Source organism: Mesoplodon mirus, assembly GCF_964341445.2.
Source record: "Mesoplodon mirus genome assembly, chromosome: 4".
Taxonomy (NCBI): Eukaryota; Metazoa; Chordata; class Mammalia; order Artiodactyla; family Ziphiidae; genus Mesoplodon; species Mesoplodon mirus.
Window position 1 is genome coordinate 4,862,911 of NC_138979.1, and position 22,911 is coordinate 4,885,821.

Below are 22,911 nucleotides of genomic sequence, written 5' to 3' on the forward strand. Positions count from 1 at the left end.
CTATGAGAACTCATAAGAGGGACACTCCAATGTCTGATGAATGAATACTTATATACTTCAACTTTAATCTGTATATTCAGTAGATTACTCACTTCTGGACATAATACTACTTGATGAAAAATTATGGTCTGAGGTAATCTGAAGATTTTATATTTTACTTTTCACAAATGCATGATTTAAATTATTACTCCCAGAGGGGAAGTAGAACACAGAAAAGAATAAAACAGGAAAATTTAAACAATGCTTTAAGCTACCTGTTTCTCTATAGGGTACAATTAAAATACTTAGTATTCATTGGGTTATTATAGTTCACCAGACAATGTAATGAGAACATTCCCTATCTTGGTTAATCCTCTCAATCCTATAAAGTACTATTTAACCCTATTAAAGTATTAGTAATATGCTCATCTTTTAGATGTGGAAACTGGGGTTTACAGTAGTCAAAGATTTCGCCCCAAGTCATAAAGCCAGAAGCTAAGCTTCCAACAACTGTGAATAGATCTCCTCTTATGGTGTAAGGAAAAACCATAAAGCATAAGGGGAGAGTGAGATTGGGGGATTTGGTGGAGTGGCAGGCAAGTTCAGTTACCCATTCTTTAGGCTATTTGTTATCACAGATCACTGCAGAGAATGCCTATGTTAAACATTACTCTGCACACATAAGCCTCTCAGAAATCTTTCTAGCATCTGAAAATGTATGCAGAATGGAGAGCCCCTGCTATGAGTATCTGAGAGCATCCCAACATGAAAGCAAATCACATAATTCTGTATCTAATTATTTAACATCAGGATAACCATTATTTATTATCACATAAGACACTAATGCATTTGCTGTCATATCTGTAAGTTGAACTTCTAATTTTAAACAGGGCTTGTACCTGACTGTTTTCATGATGGTATCCAATTCCACAAATAAGATATTCTTTTACTTTGAAATCTCCCTCTTCAATTAATGGCTTCCTATTATAAAACTTTATCTAGGTCTTACTGGTGTACCTTGACTTCATTATATTAAACTGAGTCAAATGTCTGAAACTAAATTTACTGCTTTCTATGCTGAAATCAATTGATTACATAAAAGTCGCCTGCCACAGCGGAATAAAGAGCGTAATTCCATATTTGAAGGAGACCCTAAAACTATAATTCAAATGTTTTTAAAGAATCTAAACATTATTCCATAATTACAAGTATATTTCCTAAAATTAATTTTAACTAATTAATTCTTGTGATGCACTTTATATAAACAATAAAAAAATTTCATTCTTGGATTAACTTAGTGGGAAAATATGTTCTAATTTTTAAGAGTCTTTATTGAAGGGTGCTTTTAGAAAAAGTGCAGAATACGTAACTAAAATTAACTATTAACATTTTCTAGAGATCAAGGGGAACCAACTTAGAAGACTATAACTTTGCTTAAATTTAGCACCATTTGTATACATTGTAAAAATTGACATGCTACAGTTTTTAAAAATAGTTTTTTTCTCTAGCATCTATTCTTCACTTCTTCCTATAGTGCAAAAACTTATCCCTGCCCCCCAAAAAGATTACAAATGTGCACATGTGCATAACAAAGAGGTTTGACTATGGGACATTTCCTTGTTAAAAAGATGTCTCAAAGGGAGAGAAAATCCTGAATTTGGTTAAGTAATTGAAGTAAACATAAGAGAGAGTCACGAGTACATTTTTACAAAGGCCCAAGATGGGTGTGACCGTTCCCAGGACAATGATTAAACTAAGTCTAACAAAGATAAAGGGTAGATCCTGGAGCATGATGCCCAGGGAATTCAGAAGCGGGTTCTGGGGAGTCAGTATCATTCGAAGAAGAGAAATGAAACTGAAGATGTAGACGGGGTAGACCCAGCCTGACTTGTACACGTTGGGGTGCCCGGCCACCCGCACCATTTCTATGGTGTCCGACCACAGCAGAAAGCTCCGGAGGAAGATCTCAGCACGCACGTCCTTCTGCGACATCGTTCTCAGGATTCCCTGCTCGAAGGTGGGCTCTTGGGGTCCCTCCAGCTCAGGAGTCAAGCCCCCTGTGGTGGCTCCTGGTAGCCGCGACAGCCGGGTCCTCTGGGCTGGCTGCGGTGTCAGGTTTTCTTCATTTTGCCTCAATTCATCCGTCACAGTTTTTATTTGCTGCAAACTGGTCGTGTGGATGTGCCTGTCTTCGTTACCTGCAATAAGTTGATTTATTTACATTTTAACTTTAAATTTTTATTTAGAATTTAACTTTTCTTCTAATTTTAAGTTTAAATTTTTTATTTAAATTTTAATTTAGAATTTAACTTTTTTCAATTTTATTTAAATTTAATTTTTTAATTTAAATTAAATTTTAATTGTTATTTAAATTAAATTTTAATTGTTATTTAAATTAAATGTTATTTAACTGTGATTTTTAAATTTTTATTTAAAGTGAGATATTTAAATTTTTTATGTAAATTTAAAATTTTATTTAAATTTAAAAATGAAATTTAAGTGTTCTCTTATTTGAGGTCTGTTTCACACATGGAATTTCAAGATAGCAATGAGTAGCACAGTGCAAAAAAAACAGAGGCAGAGAAGGCTCTTTGTGTCTTTGTATTTCCCTGGGTATGGATCCTAAGTCATTTTTACCATTTCAGAATAATAGCCATTACTGGTTACTGAGCTAAGTAAGCACTTTGACACATTATCTCATTTAATCCTCAGATAAAAAGTTGAGAGATAGGGATTACTATCCCATTCGATAAATATAGAAACTGGAGTACAAGAGGTGAAATGATGCCTAAATTCAAATACACAGTTAGGAATGGGCAGAGCTGGAATTCACGCCCAGACTTGTTTGACCCCAATTGACAATCTCTTAACTTTATGGCTGCTAGCACTTTCTAGAGGCAATACATCACATGCTAATTATAAAACAGATACATATCATAAAATCAAATGAATCAGAAGTTCAATGGTCCAATCTTATTTTATAAGACGCCCACAGAGATCACTACAACCCAGATCGCCAAGCTTAGAGTCTGGTGCTAAGAGGGTCTTTTGAGCATGAGCATGAGAGAGCATGAGAGAGTCTTAGTGAAGGATAACATTCTGTATCCAAGATTCTTAAGCTGTTCTTTCCCCCAGAGTTTTTGAACTCGTCAGTGCGATGGGTTAGACTAAAGTATCTCATTTGTGACCATGAAGCTGTGGCTGGTCAACATGTCAGTCATCTGAATGAGTAGGGTGTTTCCTCATCAGCATCATAGAGTGAGTGTGTGTGTGTGTGTGTGTGTGTGTGTGTGAGAGAGAGAGAGAGAGAGAAAGGGAGAGAGAGAGAGAGAGAGAGAGAGGGGATGTGTGTGTCTCTCTGTATACACATGGGTGTTGAGGTTGGGGTTATGAAGGAAGCTCAAATCTCAGAACTTACTGTTGATGGTATGATTTTTCTACATGAAAGGACTAGCACATATTTTCCAAATATTTGAACACTTAAGCACCATTTTCATTGCTAAGAACTTCTCAGGTCTTGACAAAGTTTACTCAGCAAATGTGCTGAGCTGCCACATTACTTGATAAGACAAAATTTAAAGAGAGTCATTAGATGCAATAGCTCTAAAGGTTAAAGACACAAAGTCAATAAAAGTTGTTGAGATGTATTGAGCTGAAGTGAAAACATTTTAAAACAAATGAGCTATTATGATTAATGACTAATAAAAGGCTTGATTACAAGTAGGAGTTGTTTAAAGGACAAACCTCAGTTTTCTTTCTATACAATTAATTATTTTTAAATTTTAAGTGTGAGTTGAGTACATTTATCAACTAAAAAATAATTAAATTCTTGATGAGATATTATTTACTTCTGGTATGAATCATTCATAAATAAATGTTAGGAACCATGACCCTTAGAAACTTCCTTATCAAACTTAGATGTCACAGTGGCATGAGTAGGAATCTTTTTTTTTTAATTGGAATATAGTTGATTTATAATGTTTTGTCAGTTCAAGTGTACAGCAAAGTGATTCAGTTATATATATATATATATATATATATATATATATATATATATTCATTCCTTTTCAGATTCTTTTCCCATATAGGTTATTACAGAATATTGAGTAGAGTTCCCTGTGCTCTAGTAGGTCCCTGTGCTCAGTAGATCCTTGTTAGTTATCTATTTTATATACAGTAGTGTGTATCTGTTAATCCCAATTTCATAATTTAACCCTTCCCCCTATGTTTCCCCTTTGGTAACCATAAGTTTGATTTTGAGATCTGTGAGTCTGTTTCTGTTTTGTAAATAAGTTCATTTGTGTTGTTTTTAAAATTAGATTCCACACATAAGTGATATCATACGACAATGGAATATTACTCAGCCATAAAAAATAATTTATAAAAAAGAAAAAAATAATGCCACTTGCAGCAACATGGATGGACCTGGAGATTATCATACTTAATGAAGTAAGTCAGACAGAGAAAGGAATCATTCTGACAAATTACATTCAAGAGAGAAAAATATATGCTAATTACTATTATTTTAACAATCATAATATCATCTGTTTTTAAACTCAGATGCTCGCTTGCATCAATTGTATCTCTTACTTTACCAAAAAAAAATCAATATAGAAAATACGTTTCTTAGAGTATGTCATGTCTTAGAGCACTCTCCTTCACCTCTCGTAGTAGATCAAGGTATTCAAATGAAAATCCAAATTCCTTTGTCAATATGAGGAACAAACCATATAATTGGGGCTTTTGAGGATGATTGCAAATTCAGCATTGTTTCAAAGCCAGGAAGTGCAATCTAAGAAGTGACACATTAACATTTTTTAAACAGTCATTGGGAGTCGTAATATCTGAGGATAAGAGCTGTTGGTACAAACAACGAATTCTTAGCTAGGGTTCATTTTTAATGAAATACAAAAGCCCTAATCCATGTGTATTTGGTAAAATCAGCCTCATATTTCTCCACGGCTTATTAGGGACTAGTTTAGATTTGGGGACTAGTTTAGGGTCTCTGCTGTCCCCTTTCCAAGTAAAAAGCATTATAACTGTGAGCTGGAAAGCTCTGCTGGCCTCCCAAAGGGCAGGGTAGAGCTGAGGATGTCAAGAATTCATTTGGTCGTTAGAACAGACCAGCAAGTTTATCCTCCAGTCACATAAGCCTTCATGTATTCAATACTATTCCCTTCGGCTCCATGATTAGTTTCCCTCCGAATTATTATTTTTAAAATTTCCACTTATAGCTGGCATTCTTTTTATTGCTGCTGTTAGTTGTCAGGGTTCTATTTGAGGAGAATTATATTTATTTGTGCAAAATCTGTAAAAGATATAAACACAAAGAGAGCAATCTACTCACTTCCTTAAAGGCTCATGTTGCCCTGTAAAAAAGTAGAGGACTTCCCTGGTCCGCCTGCCAATGCAGGGGACATGGGTTCGAACCCTGGTCTGGGAAGATCCCACATGCCGCGGAGCAACTACACCTGTGTGCCACAACTACTGAGCCTGCGCTCTAGAGTCCAAGAGCCACAAGTACTGAGCCAGCGTGCCACAACTACTGAAGCCCCTGTGCCCAGAAGCCCGTGCTCTGCAACAAGAGAAGCCACTGCAATGAGAAGCCCACGCACCACAACGAAGAGTAGCCCCCGCTCGCCACGAGAGAAAGCCTGTGCACAGCAATGAAAACCCAACGCAGCCAAAAAATTAATTAATTAATTTAAAAAGAAAGAAATACAACACATAAGAAATAAAAAGTAAAAATAGCAGGCCTGCTGCGCAGTTCCCCACAGCTGATGCCAGCCACCAAAACAACTTTTTATCCTCACCGTGCATGCCAAATAAATAAGGAAATGCAATTCTGATAACAGATAAATGTTTAAGTAGGTAACTTACACCTCTTTTGCTTGATTATTTCTTCATAGTGATGTATTTCTATCTCTAACTTGTTCACCAAAAAGTTTTAGATCACTTACAGGGAAAGTGTAAGTAAAACATCACAAATCAGTAGTGAGGAATTTTCTAGAGTGAGCATGTATTCCTCTTGCAAAGAGAAAAAGAAAGCAATAAAAGTTATTTAAATAAAAAAGAGCAAAAAGAGAGAGAAGAATCACAAAAAAGGGCACCTAAAAACAAGACAGGAATGACACTGCTACTAAAAATGCACTTTTTAAATGAAATCAACATTTTAATTTTATTCATTCAAAAATTTCACTGTATAAAGGCAACTTGGAAAAGGGAAATCTCAGCTTAGGGGTAAAATGGCCTTTTTGAGGGGGAAGGGACTCAAGTGCCAACAGCAGGCGAGTGCTAGGTAGTGCCGTTAGTAGGGGGACAGGCTTCAAAACTGCCTCTCCAAACAACAGCTTCAAAACCACTCCTGACGGGGGCTTCCTTGGTGGTCCAGTGGTTAAGACTTTACCTTCCACTGCAGGGGGCACAGGTTCGATCCCTGGTTGGGGAGCTAAGATCCCCGCATGGCGCGGCCAAAAGACTGCACCTGATGTTGGTTAAGGGCTAGAACACTTGGACACCCAAGTGGTCTGCTGTTAGCAGACACACTGTAGAGTGCTGTTCCAAGCTTAGGCTGGGCACTGAGAATGATGCAGCGAATAATGTCCGTGCCTTCACCACTCCGCCCCCTGGATCTGGGAAGTGACAGTTAAGCAGAGACTGAAGAATAAATAGGAATGAATTATGTGAGAATGGAGAAAGGAACTTTCCAGGTGTTAGGAAGAGTAGGTGTAAAGCTCCTTCAGCTAAAATGAGCTGAAAGGAGGAGAGTGTGGTGAGGGGCTGGTGGGGGGCAAGAGAGGGAAGAAGAGGAGAGAAGCTAAGACTTACTAAGTGTCTTCTCCATACCAGGTGCCCTTCTAAGTCCTTTCTATGCATCCATTCACTTCATCCTTAGAAAAACTCTATGATGTGGCTAACAAAGGGTAAAGGTGTCGGGGGAGATAAATTAGGAATATGCAAACTACTATATATAAAACAGATAAGCAGTAAGGATTTACCATAGAGCACAGGGAACTATATTCATCTTGTAATAACCTATTATGGAAAAGAATCTGAAATATATACAATATATATAACTGAATCACGTTGCTATATACCTGAAACTAACACATTATTATAAATCAACTATACTTCAATATAATAATAATAATAAACCTCTATGATGTAGATACTATTATGTTTCCATTTTAAAGATGAGTAAACTAAGGCAGAAAGAGATTAAGGATTGTTTCCAGGGTCACACAGCAAGCAAGGAGAGGGATGGAGCGTGAACCACAGACCCTTAAGCACTAGACAACACTGTCCGTGGCAAAGCCAGGTGATGTAGAGCTTATGGGCCATGATAAACGTTTTGGATTCATTGTAAGTTTATTCTAAGTTCACCAAAGATGAGGACAATGCAGGGCACGGGAGCTAGAGAGGACCTGGGGATTCATCAAACAGGCTCTTGAGGCCGTCAAGGCAGCTGATGTGAAATGAGGTTGTTACTCAACTCACAGCAACAGCAACCAGAAGATCGAATTAAAGACTCATTCAGAAAAAGTATGACTAGTCTTGATACACAGTCCCCGAAATCAATTTTTCCCTGAGAGGAAAATGGTCTAGAGAAAGAAAACTGCTAATGATTTAAATATAACATGCTGAGAGAAAAAAAAAAATCTGGAATAGAAGAAAAGTCACAGTCTTATGAAAAAGTTTTAAAAAACATATGAAGCACTTTCAGTCAAAGTACTTTCAGAGATTAAAAAAATAATGAGGACTTTCAAGATGGCGGAGGTGTAAAACGTGGAAATCACCTTCCTCCCCAAAAATACATCTACATGTGGAACAACGCCTACAGAACACCTGCTGAACAGGAGACCTCAGACCTCCCAAAAGGCAAGAAACTCCCCCACGTACCTGGGTAGGGCAAAAGAAAAAAGAATAAACAGAGACAAAAGGATAGGGATGGGGCCTGCCACTCTAGGAGGGAGCCGTGAGGGAGGAAAGGTTTTCACACACTAGGAGCCCCTTCGCGGGCGGAGACTGCGGGTGGCGGAGGGGGAAGCTTCGGAGCCGCGGAGGAGAGCGCAGCCACAGGGGTGCGGAGGGCAAGGCGGAGAGATTCCCGCACAGAGGATAGGTGCCGACCGGCACTCACCAGCCCGAGAGGCTTGTCTGCTCACCGACCGGGGCGGACGGGGCTGGGAGCTGAGGCTCGGCTTCGGTCGGAGCGCAGGGAGGGGACTGGGGTTGGCGGCGTGAACACAGCCTGCAGGGGCTAGTGCGCCACAGCTGGCCGGGAGGGAGTCCGGGAAAAGTCTGGACCTGCCGAAGAGGCAAGAGACTTTTTCTTCCCTCTTTGTTTCCTGGTGCTCGAGGAGAGGGGATTAAGAGCACCGCTTAAAGGAGCTACAAAGACGTCCGCAAGCCGCGGGTATCAGCGCGGACCCCAGACACGGGCGTGGGACGCTGGGGCAGCTGCTGCCGCCGCCAAGAGGCCTGTGTGCGAGCACAGGTCACTGTCCACGCCCCCTTTCCGGGGAGCCTGTGCAGCCCACCACTGTCGGGGTCCCGGGATCCAGGGACAACTTCCCCGGGAGAACGCATGGCGCACCCCAGGCTAGTGCAACGTCACGCCGGCCTTCGCCGCCGCAGGCTCGCCTCGCACTCCGTGCCCCTCCCTCCATCCCCCCCACCCCAGCCTGAGTGAGCCAGAGCCCCGGAAGCAGCTAATCCTTTAACCCCGCCCTGTCTGAGCGAAGAACAGACGCCCTCTGGCAACCTACACGCAGAGGCGGGGCCAAATCCAAAGCTGAACCCCAGGAGCTGTGCGAACAAAGACGACAAAGGGAAATCTCTCCCAGCAGCCTCAGGAGCAGCGGATTAAATCTCCACAATCAACTTATGTACCTGCATCTGTAGAATACCTGAATAGACAATGACTCATCCCAAAATTGAGGCGGTGGACTTTGGGAGCAACTGTAGACTTGGGGTTTGCTGTATGCGACTGACTAGTTTCTGATTTATATGTTTACCTTAGTTTAGATTTTAGCGCTTGTTATCATTGGTGGATTTGTTTATTGGTTTCCTTGCTCTCTTATTTTTTAATTGCTTTTTTATTTTAATAATATTAAAAAATTTTTTATTTTAATTACTTTTCTTTTCTTTTCTTTCTTTCTTTCTTTCTTTTTTTTCCTCCCTTTTCTTCTGAGCCATGTGGCTGACAGGGTCTTGGTGCTTTGGCAGGGTGTCAGGCCTAGGCCTGGGAAGTGGGAGAGCCGAGTTCATGACATTGGTGCACCAGAGACCTCCCAGACCCACGTAATATCAGTCGGCGACAGCTCTCCCAGAGATCTCCATCTCAACATTAAGATCCAGATCCACTCAACAACCAGCAAGCTACACTACTGGACACCCCATGCCAAACAACTAGCAACACAGGAACACAACCCCACCCATTACCAGAGAGGCTGCCTAAAATCATAAGATCACAGATACCCCAAAACACACCACCAAACTCGGACCTGCCCACCAGAAAGACAAGATCCAGCCTCATCCACCAGAACAAAGGCACCAGTCCCCTCCACGAGGGAGCCTACAAAACGCACTGAATCAAGCTTACCCACTGGGGGCAGACACCAAAAACAACAGGAACTATGAACCTGCAGGCAGTGAAAAGGAAACCCCCAAACACAGTAAGTTAAGCAAAATGGGGAGACAGAGAAACACACATCAGATGAAGGAGCAGGGTAAAAACCCACCAGACCTAATAAATGAAGCGGAAATAGGCAGTCTACCTGAAAAAGAATTCAGAGTAATGATAGTAAAGATGATCCAAAATCTTGGAAATAGAATGGAGAAAATACAAGAAACGTTTCACAAGGACCTAGAAGAACTAAAGAGCAAACAAACCATGATGAACACCACAATAAATGAAAGTAAAAATTCTCTAGAAGGAATCAATAGCAGACTAACTGAGGCAGAAGAACAGATAAGTGACCTGGAAGATAAAATGGTGGAAATAACTACCTCAGAGCAGAATAAAGAAAAAAGAATGAAAAGAATTGAGGACACTCTCAGAGACCTCTGGGACAACATTAAATGCACCAGCATTCAAATTATAGGGGTCCTAGAAGAAGAAGAGAAAAAGAAAGGGACTGAGAAAATATTTGAAGAGATTATAGTTGAGAACTTCCCTAGTATGGGAGAGGAAATACTCAGTCAAGTCCAGGAAGTGCAGAGAGTCCCATACAGGATAAATCCAAGGAGACACACGCCAAGACATGTATTAATCAAACTATCAAAAATTAAAAAGCAGCACAGGAAAAGCAACAAATAACATACGAGGGAATCCACATAAGGTGAACAGCTGATCTTTCAGCAGAAGCTTTGCAAGCCAGAAGGGAGTGGCAGGACATACTTAAAGTGATGAAAGGGAAAAAGCTACAATCCAGATAACTCTACCAAGCAAGGATCTCATTCAGATTCGACAGAGAAATTAAAACCTTTCCAGACAAGCAAAAGAAGAGAATTCAGCACCACCAAGCCAGCTTTAAAACAAATGCTAACGGATCTTCTCTAGGCAGGAAACACAGAGAAGGAAAAGACCTACAATAACAAACCCAAAACTATTAAGAAAACGGTAATAGGAACATAACATATGGATAACTACCTTAAATGCAAATGCATTAAATACTCCAACCAAAAGACATAGACTGGCTGAATGGATACAAAAACAAGACCCATATATATGCTGTCTACAAGTGACTCACTTCAGACCTAGGGACACATACAGACTGAAAGTGAGAGGATGGAAAAAGATATTCCATGCAAATGCAAATCAAAAGGAAGCTGGAGTAGCAATTCTCATATCAGACAAAATACACTTTAAAATAAAGACTATTACAAGAGACAAAGAAGGACACTACATAATGATCAAGGGATCAATACAAGAAGATATAATAATTGTAAATATTTATGCGCCCAACATAGGAGCACCTGAATACATGAGGTAAACGCTAGCAGCCATAAAAGGGGAAATCGACAGTAACACAATCATAGTAGGGGACTTTTAACACCCCACTTTCACCAATGGACAGATCTTCCAAAATGAAAATAAATAAGGAAACACAAGATTTAAATGATACATTAAACAAGATGGACTTAATTGATATTTATAGGACATTCCATCCAAAAACAGCAGAATACACTTTCTTCTCAAGTGCTCATGGAACATTCTCCAAGATACATCATAGCTTGGGTCACAAATCAAGCCTTGGTAAATTTAAGAAAAGTGAAATCGTATCAAGTATCTTTTCTGACCACAATGTTATGACACTAGATATCAATTACAGGAAAAAAACCTGTAAAAACTACAAACATATGGAAGCTAAACAATACGCTACTAAATAACCAAGAGATCACTGAAGAAATCAAAGAGAAAAAAAAAAAAAAAAATACCTAGAAACAACTGACAATGAAAACACAATGGCCCAAAACCTGTGGGATGCAGCAAAAGCAGTTCTAAGAGGGAAGTTTATAGCAATACAATCCTACCTCAAGAAACAAGAAACATCTCAAATAAACAACCTAACCTTACACTTAAAGCAATTGGAGACAGGAGACCAAAAAAACACAAAGTTATCAGAAGAAAAGAAATCATAAAGATCAGATCAGAAATAAATGTAAAAGAAATGAAGGAGGGCCTCCCTGGTGGCGCAGTGGTTGAGAGTCCGCCTGCCGATGCAGGGGATACGGGTTCGTGCCCCGGTCTGGGAGGATCCCATATGCCGCGGATCGGCTGGGCCCGTGAGCCATGGCCGCTGGGCCTGCGCGTCCGGAGCCTGTGCTCCGCAACGGGAGAGGCCACAACAGTGAGAGGCCCGCGTACCGCAAAAAGAAAAAAAAAAAAAAAAAAAAAAAAAAAAGAAATGAAGGAAATGATGGCAAAGATCAATAAAACTAAAAGCTGGTTCTTTGAGAAGATAAACAAAATTGATAAACTATTAGCCAGACTCACCAAGATAAAAAGGGAGAAGACTCAAATCAACAGAATCAGAAATGAAAAAGGAGAAGTAACAACTGACACTGCAGAATAGAAAGGATCATGAGAGATTACTACAAGCAACTATATGCCAATAAAATGGACAACCTGGAAGAAATGGACAAATTCTTAGAAATGCACAACCTTCTAAGACTGAACCAGGAAGAAATAGAAAATATTAACAGATCAATCACAAGCACTGAAATTGAAACTGTGATTAAAAATCTTCCAACAAACTAAAGCCCAGGACCAGATGGCTTCACAGGCGAATTCTATCAAACATTTAGAGAAGAGCTAACACCTATCCTTCTCAAACTCTTCCAAAATATGGCAGAGGGAGGAATATTCCCAAACTCATTCTACAAGGCCACCATCACCCTGATACCAAAACCAGATAAAGATGTCAAAAAGAAAGAAAACTACAGGCCAATATCACTGATGAACATAGATGTGAAAATCCTCAATAAAATACAAGCAAACAGAATCCAGCAGCACATTAAAAGGATCATACACCATGATCAAGTGGAGTTTATTCCAGGAATGCAAGGATTCTTCAGTATATGCAAATCAATCAATGTGATACACCATATTAACAAACTGAAGGATAAACACCATATGATCATCTCAATAGATGCAGAAAAAGCTTTCGACAAAATTCAACACCTATTTATGATAAAAACTCTCCAGAAAGTAGGCATAGAGGGAACTTACCTCAACATAATACAGGCATATACGACAAATCCACAGCCAACATCATTCTCAGTGGTGAAAAACTGAAACCATTTCCACTAAGATCAGGAAAAAGACAAGGTTGCACACTCTCACCACTATTATTCAACATAGTTTTGTAAGTTTTAGATACAGCAATCAGACACAAAAAAGAAATAAAATGAATCCAAACTGGAAACGAAGAAGTAAAACTGTCACTGTTTGCAGATGACATGATACTATAGAGAATCCTAAAGATGCCACCAGAAAACCACTAGAGCTAATCAATGAATTTGGTAGAGTAGCAGGATACAAAATTAATGCACCGAAATCTCTTGCATTCCTATACACTAATGATGAAAAATCTGAAAGTGAAATCAAGGAAACACTCCTATTTACCACTGCATCAAAAAGAATAAGATGAATAAACCTACCTAAGGAGACAAAAGACCTCTACTCAGAAAACCGTAAGACTTTGATGAAAGAAATTAAAGATGATACAAACAGATGGAGAGATATACCATGTTCTTGGACTGGAAGAATCAACACTATGAAAATGACTATACTACCCAAAGCAATCTACAGATTCAATGCAATCCCTGTCAAACTACCAATGGCACTTTTCACAGAACTAGAACAAAAATTTCACAATTTGTATGGAAACACAAAAGGCCCCGAATAGCCAAAGCAATCTTGAGAAAGAAAAACGGAGCTGGAGGGATCAGGCTCCCTGACTTCAGACTATACTACAAAGCTACAGTAATCAAAGACAGTATGGTACTGGCACAAAAATAGAAATATAGATCAATGGAACAGGATAGAAAGCCCAGAGATAAATCCATGCACATATGGTCACCCTATCTCAGATAAAGGAGGCAAGAATATACAATGGAAAATGACAGCCTCTTCAATAAGTGGTGCTGTGAAAACTGGAGAACTACATGTAAAAGAATGAAATTAAAACACTCTCTAACACCATACACAAAAATAAACTCAAAATGGATTAAAGACCTAAATGTAAGGCCAGACACCATCAAACTCTTAGAGGAAAACATAGGCAGAACACACTATGACATAAATCACAGGAAGATCCTTGTTGACCCACCTCTTACAGAAATGGAAATAAGAACAAATTAAACAAATGGGACCTAATGAAACTTAAAAGCTTTTGCACAGCAAAAGAAACCATAAACAAGACGTAAAGACAACCCTCAGAATGGGAGAAAATATTTGCAAATGAAGCAACTGACAAAGGATTAATCTCTAAAATATACAAGCAGCTCACTATCAAAAAAACAAACAACCCAATCCAAAAATGGGCAAAAGACCTAAATAGACATTTCTCCAAAGAAGATATACAGATTGCCAACAAACACATGAAAGAATGCTCAACATCACTAATCATTAGAGAAATGCAAATCAAAACTACAATGAGGTATCACCTCACACCAGTCAGAATGAACATCATCAGAAATTCTACAAACAATAAATGCTGGAGAGGGTGTGGAGAAAAGGGAACACTCTTGCACTGTTGGTGGGAATGTAAATTAATACAGCCACTATGGAGAACAGTATGGAGGTTCCTTAAAAAACTAAAAATAGAACTACCATATGACCCAGCAATTCCACTCCTGGGCATATACCCGGAGAAAACCATAATTCAAAAAAAGTCATGTACCACAATGCTCAATGCAGCTCTATTTACAATAGCCAGGACATGGAAGCAACCTAAGTGTCCATCGACAGATAAATGGATAAAGAAGATGTGGCACATATATACAATGGAATATTACTCAGCCATAAAAAGAAACAAAATTGAGTTATTTGTAGTGAGGTGGATGGACCTAGAGTCTGTCCTACAGAGTGAAGTAAGTCGGAAGGAGAAAAACAAATACTGTATGCTAACACATATGTATGGAATCTAAAAATAAATAAATAATGGCTCTGAAGAATCTAGGGGCAGGATAGGAATAGAGACGCAGATGTAGAGAATGGACTTGAGGACACAGGGAGGGGGAAGGGTAAGCTGGGACGAAGTGAGAGAGTGGCATGGACATATATACACTACCGAATGTAAAATAGATAGCTAGTGGGAAGCAGCCACATAGCACAGGGAGATCAGCTCAGTGCTTTGTGACCACCTAGAGGGGTGGGATAGGGAGGGTGGAAGGGAGATGCAAGAGGGAGGAGATATGGGGATATATGGGTACATATAGCTGATTCACTTTGTTATACAGCAGAAACTAACACAATGTAAAGCAGTTATACTCCAGTAAAGATGTTTAAAAAAATAAAATAAAACAAATATACAAATAAAAAAATACACTCTGTCTAAAATAAACACTTTGATACTCTTAAGTGTTTAAAATACAAATTACAAACATTGTTATTTTCACCATCTCCACTGACTAAACTCGCTGACCTGTGTCTGTACACAGTTTCCTTTGAGGAGCACGTCTGACGTTGGGAAGACAAGTAATGTCACTGCCAAGTAATAAATGATGAAACCCAGCGCCGACCTCCCAGCATGGTTATGATGAAGGATTGAGTCAACATTTGTAAAGCATTTAAAATAGTGTGTGACACAGAGAAACAGCTCTATGTGCATTAAATAATTGTTTTAAATGAATTAGAAGAGAATAGAAAATAGAATGCAGTAAACAGTGATTACAGTTAAACTTTGGTTATAGTTACACGGCTACCCAGTACCCCATATATCAGGGGAGGTCAAAAATTTGGAGACATAGTGTCAAACTAACAGAGACTAATTCTTTAATTCTTAGATTTGCCTATTTACAAAGAAATATGCTACTGCACAGATATACCCTATGCAGGCAGAGACAGCTTGCACCAGCTGATGAGAGCCAGTCATGTGTACCTCTTCTCAATTCCGTGATCAGTGCTCAGCGATACTACCTTGGTATCTGTAAATTGGTCACTGTGAGAGTATTCACGCCAGAAAAAAATTGGCAAATGTTACAAATCAGGGCTTCCCCACCACCCCCACCAGGAGAGACAGTTGTTTAAACACTGACCAGTGTACTACTCTCTGTGCTCAAAACTGTATGCAAGGTTTCATCAAATAATAATAATTAATAATACTAATGAATTCAACTTATCATCAGTTCTGCAAGACCTCTTGGGCATACATTATCAGTTGTGAGACAACTGTGACAACTTTCTTTAAAAAAGGCATTGTATTGTGATCCGGTAAATTCAAAAGCCCTCAGATTCAGTTCCATGCTAGGCATTGCATAAATCTGACAAGAAATAAATTCATTTCTGAATTTTAGGCAATGTGAAATTCTAAGGGAATTCTTTTGTCTGAGGACACGGCAGGAAGGCTTGGTAGTTTAAAGATCATCTTTCCCTCTATAGATTCATCTAATACTGGACAAGAATTGCTAAAAACTGACAATATTATCAATTCTTAAAAATCCCATTTGTTAAGGTTGAGAAAATTTTCTTCATTTTCTAATCTTCAGCTTTTCATTTGGGATATTCTGGTCCTTCTCCTCTTTGATATGTGTTTATATCAGAGAATGTAATTAATTTGTTTTTTTAATTTATTTTTTTACCCTTTTTTTTAACATCTTTATTGGAGTATAATTGCTTTACATTGTCGTGTTAGTTTCTACTGTATAACAAAGTGAATCAGTTATACATATACATATATCCCCATATCTCCTCCCTCTTGCGTCTCCCTCCCACCCTCCCTATCCCACCCCTCTAGGTGGTCACAAAGCACCGAGCTGATCTCCCTGTGCTATGCGGCTGCTTCCCACTAGCTATCTATTTTACATGTGGTAGTGTATATATGTCCATTGCCACTCTCTCAGTTCGTCCCAGTTTACCCTTCCCCCTCCCCATGTCCTCAAGTCCATTCTCTACCTCTGCGTCTTTATTCCTGTCCTGGCCCTAGGTTCTTCAGAACCATTTTTTTTTTTTTTTGTAGATTCCATATATATGTGTTAGCATACGGTATTTGCTTTTGAGAGAATGCAATTTAATTTTCAGTACAGAAGTAGAAAACTTATTTTTCTACATTTACATTAATATAGTATGTATACTATAATAATGATCATATGAATTATGCTAACAATGTAATAAATATATAATATATAATATGCATTAATGTATACAATAAATAATTCTAGATTTCGAAGTGGTTTGAAATTCCTTTACTAGTTAAGTGCCTGGATAGAGACCAGAGCTAGAAACCCCAGTGTGAGCCCAATCAGGGTGACACAAATGGACACATGCGGGAATGAGCCTGACTTGTTGCCTTCAGAGCCCTTACCTCAGCTTTAATTATAGGTATTTGTTAGTGTCCTTCAGAAATGTGGTACCACACCCACTAGACGGTGAGCTCCATGCAATGGGGGCTCTGCTTGTTTTCACCCATCACTTCACTCCCAGAGCCTAGTGGAGTGTCTGGTATGGAACAGATCCTCCACAAAGATTTGCTGCATAAAAGATGGGAGGAATTCCTGTTCCGGAGACTATGAGCGTGATGGAGCCATGCGCATTCTAGAGAAAAAAAAAAAATCTGCACTAAGGCAGGTAAGCCAAAGCGTCAAAACCAGGCTGAATAATACCCACCCTCCCCCCAACCCCGGCCCTCATGCTCTCAATCCCCTCCCATCACAGGAAGACTTGGGAATCCTGCACAGACTATCCTCTGGCCTGGGTCCTAGATGGAGCCCTTTAAGCGAGACCATGGACTGATTTGGTAAAGAAGCCCTGAAAGGCATTTGGAGCTCCCAGCAGCGCAGCCTGGGGACCGTGCAGCTCAACGGTAAGGGAAGACCGCTGGCTGTGGGCCCAGTAGAGTGCGTGCATGCGCGGTGCGGCGCCTGCACAGCCCCTGGACTCGGGCCGGCAACCCCAGGGGCGGTACCCCTGGGGCGCCAGGGGTGGCTCAGGGATTCAAAAGCCTCCCGGGCACTGGCGGAAGTAGGAGGCACCAGGCAGGGGATGAAAGCGCCGATGCGTGGTTCCCAGAAGAAAGCGTTTGTGAGTTCACAGGAAGCATACTTGGAGCAGGGGTCCCCAACAGCTGGGCCACAGACGGGTACAGGTCCTCAGCCTGTTAGGAACCGGGCCGCACAACAGGAGGGGAGCGGCGGGCGAGCGAGGGAAGAAGCTTCCTCTGCCGCCCCCCGTGGGGCCGTGGAAACATTGTCTTCCACGAAACCGGTCCCTGGTGCCAAAAAGGTTGGGGACCGCTGCTTTAGAACATCCATCCCACCTGAAATGGGGGGACTTGGGGGCCTCAAATCACCTGTGAAAGCAGAGTCTGAACAAACTGGTGTCCCTATGCACTGGACCCTACCACTAATGTATACCCGATGTAAACAAAAGGCTGTCTGGCCACCAGCTCAACAACCTGTGTCACTCTCTTCAATCCTGCGCAAGGAAATCAAGATACTGAAAATCAGTAACCTATGCCTTTAATTTCTTGCTGGGGCCATAAAATTTTGTTGCTATTATACAGTAATGCATGCTGAATTCTTTAGGTTCCCTTACTCTTAAGAGTCCTTGAAAATATTTATTTTGAAAATATCTTGCAATTCTCAAAAATCTCACTTTATGTATTAAAATTGTTCATACATTTTATTTCCTCCCTAGGAAAAAATTAACAATTAAATGCCAAATTGTTACAATCGTGGAAAGCTGTCCTAATTAAAGGGGGTCCTAACTCAGTTCTGGCAGCACCTGATGCCCCATGCCTTTTGACACAGGGACCCACTGCAGTCTAGTTTCTGGCCCGGTCTACACTGTCCTAATCCTGACAGCTGGTCCCTCTGTAGAAAGTATAAATCAGAAATTCTACCCTTCTCTCACTCCCAGTCCGGTAAATGGTTACTTGTTTCTTGAGAAGGGGAACAAATCCTAGAGCTGACATACTTTCCTGAAACTTCCTTCTTCTAAACAGCAAAGGGAGGGTTTAAAAGGAAATCCTCCCCCGTCTTGGCATGGCCGCGAACAGCGTTCCTCACACGTACTCTCTAACCACATTGCAAAACACGTTATGGAAACCCAGCTCACATACTGGGTTCAGATTGTATGATAAGCTTTTTCTGAAAAAGAAGCAAAGGGGGACTCAAAACGCCATTCATTTTATTCAGAGAAAAGTAGTGTCTCCCCTTTTTTTTTCTTTTACCTTCTGTGGCGTCTCTTACATCCTATTTGGTTACAGAGTGCTGAGTTCCATTCCAAGGAAATCTGGAAAGAAGGTTCCTTTAGGAATTTGGATTTCGTCTCTCGGCTTTTAACTTGTTTTTGTGTCAGTTCCTAATGTATAATTAAAGGCTCTCAATCAAGGTGGGCATCAGAATTGCTTGGAGAACTTTAAAAAAATTACAGATGCCAGCCTTAAAACCTTGCATATCCTTTGAGCCCGAAGTCGCACACGGAGGCATTTCACCTAAAGAAATAATCATCTGTGCTGCCCAAGTCCCTGCAGCACTTGGTTCAAGTCTCTGAGGCTACACAGAAGGAACTGGAGTGGGGCCAATGAGAGCAGATTGAGTTGAAAACCTTACGCCGCACCTGTTACTGATGTGACGCTGGAAACCGCCTCCTCTGCAGAGCTATGATGGTTTCCACTCAAACAGCCTGTCGATCTCACTTCTAGCCAGTCACGTCTGACTATGCAGATAGCCCTACTGTAGCTAAACCATCTTGCCACCCCCTTGGTACAACCCCCTGAGACCCCCTCTGTGTTTGTCCTCATGAGCAGCCAGTCCATAATTGTCCCTTTCTTCTGGCAAGCGTTGTTGCCAAGGAGTCTGGGCATGTGCGGATGCTCAGGGTCTTCTGAGGACACTGTCTATGGTCATCATCCTGACATCATTCGGCTGCCGTCCAGCAGCAGTCAACTCTGGCCCCAGCCTCTGCTTGGCTAGTTACCTCGCACAGTGGCTGATGACTCCCATACACAGCACAGGGTCCCTGAAAACATAGACCCCCTGCACCATCCACACTTGTGTCCTCTAACCTGGCTTGTCTCCCCTGCCCAACTCAAACAAACACCACCTTACTCATTTTAACCACATCCTTGTCCTTTTCTTCTCAACCCTTCTCACTTCCAAACAAGTCATTAACAGTCGTGTTTACAATAGCTCAAAACTAGGGGGAAAATCTAGTTGTCCAACAATAAGTTAGTAAGTCATGGCTCATTAATACACGGAAATATTTTTCAGCCAACAAAAATGATGCAGTAGAAGATGTAACAACAAGAATAATATCCACCTTTTTTTTTTCTTTGCGGTACACGGGCCTCTCACTGTTGTGGCCTCTCCCGCTGCGGAGCACAGGTTCCGGACGCACAGGCTCAGCGGCCATGGCTCACGGGCCCAACCGCTCCGCGGCATGTGGGATCTTCCTGGACCGGGGCACGAACCCACGTCCCCTGCACTGGCAGGCTGACTCTCAACCACTGCGCCACCAAGGAAGCCCAATATCCACCATTTTTTAACAAGAATGATACCCACCACATACTGTTGAGAAAAAAAAAAGTTATAAAGTAGGTTTTCTTAAGTAAAGAACACCCATCAAGATGCTATCCGTTATAGATCTCTAGTGTGTAGAACTCTGGTTGATTTCCATTTTCTTCTTTTTTGTTTATGTCTATTTGATAATCCTTAAATAAATATGTATTATTTTGGAGAAACAGAAAACACTGGAAATTTTAAAAATTCAAAAGTGGAATGTTAAAAATGTTACCTGGTTTTTGTATGTGTTGGGTCTCAAACCTGTGTGTACTCCACCGGGATGATCCAGCTCTGTCTGCGAAGCTGAACTGCACTGTATTAGATGGGATTGGATTGCGTTGCATCGTCTCATACCCCAGAGCAGCAACAGTCAGTCACAAGACCTTGGAGGGGGTCACAGTTTTCTCTAGACTGTGCAGTGTCATCACGGGACTAATGGCTGGAGATGCTGAGAATTGGCTGGATATAGGTACAGATATAGGTACAGCCAACAACTCTAAATGAGGTCCTACGCTGATTTGCAGACATTTAGAAGAAGCACTTTTTCCAATGAAATCTTACATAAAACACTAACTCCTAAGCAAACAAAAGCTGTGTTTCTCTGGTTGAAGTAGGAATTGGGGCATCCACAGACTCCAGTTCAGCCTCCTCCTCCTGCTCTCCCCACCTCTGGAAGATCTTTACAGTAGCTCTTGGAGCAGCTTTGGAGGTTTCCAGATTGACTATTTGAAAAGCAAACAGTAGCTGGTCTTAAGAAGGTAACTTCCGGGGGATTCCCTGGTGGCGCAGTGGTTGAGAGTCTGCCTGCCAATGTGGGAGACACAGGTTCGTGCCCCGGTCCGGGAAGATCCCACATGCCGCGGAGCGGCTGGGCCCGTGAGCCATGGCCGCTGAGCCTGCGTGTCTGGAGCGCTCCGCAACGGGAGAGGCCACAACAGTGAGAGGTTTGTGTACCGCAAAAAAAAAAAAAAAAAAAAAAAGAAGGCAACTTCTGTTCCAGCGCTAGGTTTGCCTACTCAGGATGAGAAATGCAGCCGAAGTTATTTTTGCTTCCCAAACATGCCCGTTTATTACGTGGACACCTGAGTTTCTACAGACCCAACCTTCCTTCTGTGGAGAAAGCTTTCTTCACCATGTCTGCCTACAAACTTCTACAAATTCCAGGTATTCCCCTTAGTCTTTTCTGACCTCCAGCACCTTAGATAAAATGAAGTTCGCCGTCACCTGGGGCCCTATGTATAGTACTTTAATCACGATACGCTATTGTACCGCTTTGTAATATGGTGCCCAAGCTGGGTTCATGCCACTCTAATGAGTCCTGCAGGGAGGACTGAAAACTCACTTCCTAACCACAGACTCCCTTATGTCTGTCTGCAGTCACTGGTTTATATGGGAGTTAAGGAATCTTGGCAAGGGCAGGGAGGAGAATCTAACGGTGACCATGGTTTGGGGTTCAGACAACGAAGGTGAGGCTGACATAAGGAGAAACTGTGCGGCTCCTCAGAAACCACGCCACTCCCAAAGAAGAAGGAGTCTAGCTCTACCAGAATCAGCCATACGATCTAGTGGTAGGAGAGGAAACAGTGGTTTCCAGTGGATTGGATGGCCACTACTTGAAATCATTAAAGCCCAGACAGTCTGTGATTCCTTATACGATCTGGGGATGAAAGGGCTGTGTGTCTAAGTGAAAATAGCTATTCCACGACTCTGTGTGGGACTTCTCTAGGAATGTAGAACTCAGGGGAGGGAAGTCACTCCTCCAATGGCAGGGGAAAGGTCATCAGTTCAGAACGCAAGCAATGTCCCAGAGGCAAGAAACAGCAGTACTAGGGTGTGTGGGGCAGAGTCCAGCAGGGGTGGTGGGACAGCAGCACATCACGTTGTCGGAACGTGAGAAAGACAGCTGAGGGGAGAGCAGGGGCAAGAGGATACTCAACAGCCTAGACCAACAAAAGAGGCCACGGGAGACCCACCTAGGGTCCCATTTAAAAATGGGAGAGAGGGGCTCCCCTGGTGGCACAGTGGTTAACAACCCGCCTGCCAATGCAGGGGACACGGGTTCGAGCCCTGGTCCGGGAAGATCCCACATGCCACAGAGCAACGAAGCCTGTGCACCACAATTACTGAGCCTGCGCTCTAGAGCCTGCAAGCCACAACTATGGAGCCCACGGGCCACAACTACTGGAGCCCGTGTTCTGCAATGAGAGGCCACCACAAGGAGAAGCCCGCACACCACAACTAAGAGGAGCCCCCGCTCGCTGCAACTAGAGAGAGCGCACGTGCAGCAACGAAGACCCAAAACGCAGACAAAAAAATTAAAACATGGGAGAGAGAACAATATGGGAGAGGAAGAGAAATGGAGGTCCAGTCACTAACAGGTTGGGACTGAGATAGCAAAATTCAGATGGAAATGTAAAAGTGTATTCATTTGTACCCACGTACTAGTAAGAGCGGGCGACATGCAGGCTATATATTGTATTCTTATTATTTGTTCTCATGGCCAGGATATGACACTCTTAGGTGCTATGTGCATCTGTGAGATTGCCATGCCTCAGAGATCTATGTTCCAAAAAATATTCCCAAGTGAGCCCCAGTCTACGGGAAATGATCCACTTAAACGTTACGGCTTGGCAATCACTTGATACTTAGGTATTTCAACTGGTAGTATGAAGTTAGCAGAAAGGATTCTTTGGGCCAGGA

General features: G+C 41.4%; 1 protein-coding gene across 1 annotated transcript in view; it reads right to left on the bottom strand.

The window, feature by feature from the left end:
* Positions 1–1,308: 1,308 nt before the first annotated feature.
* Positions 1,309–22,911, bottom strand: part of TMEM236 (transmembrane protein 236) — a gene marked incomplete at its 5' end in the record, with an annotated part of 40,179 nt that continues 18,576 nt past the window's right edge. Inside the window, one exon of the mRNA XM_082618280.1 lies at positions 1,309–2,177. Within this exon, the coding sequence (XP_082474406.1) occupies positions 1,600–2,177 (578 nt within the window). The 3' untranslated portion in view covers positions 1,309–1,599. The remainder of the gene's footprint in view (positions 2,178–22,911) is intronic.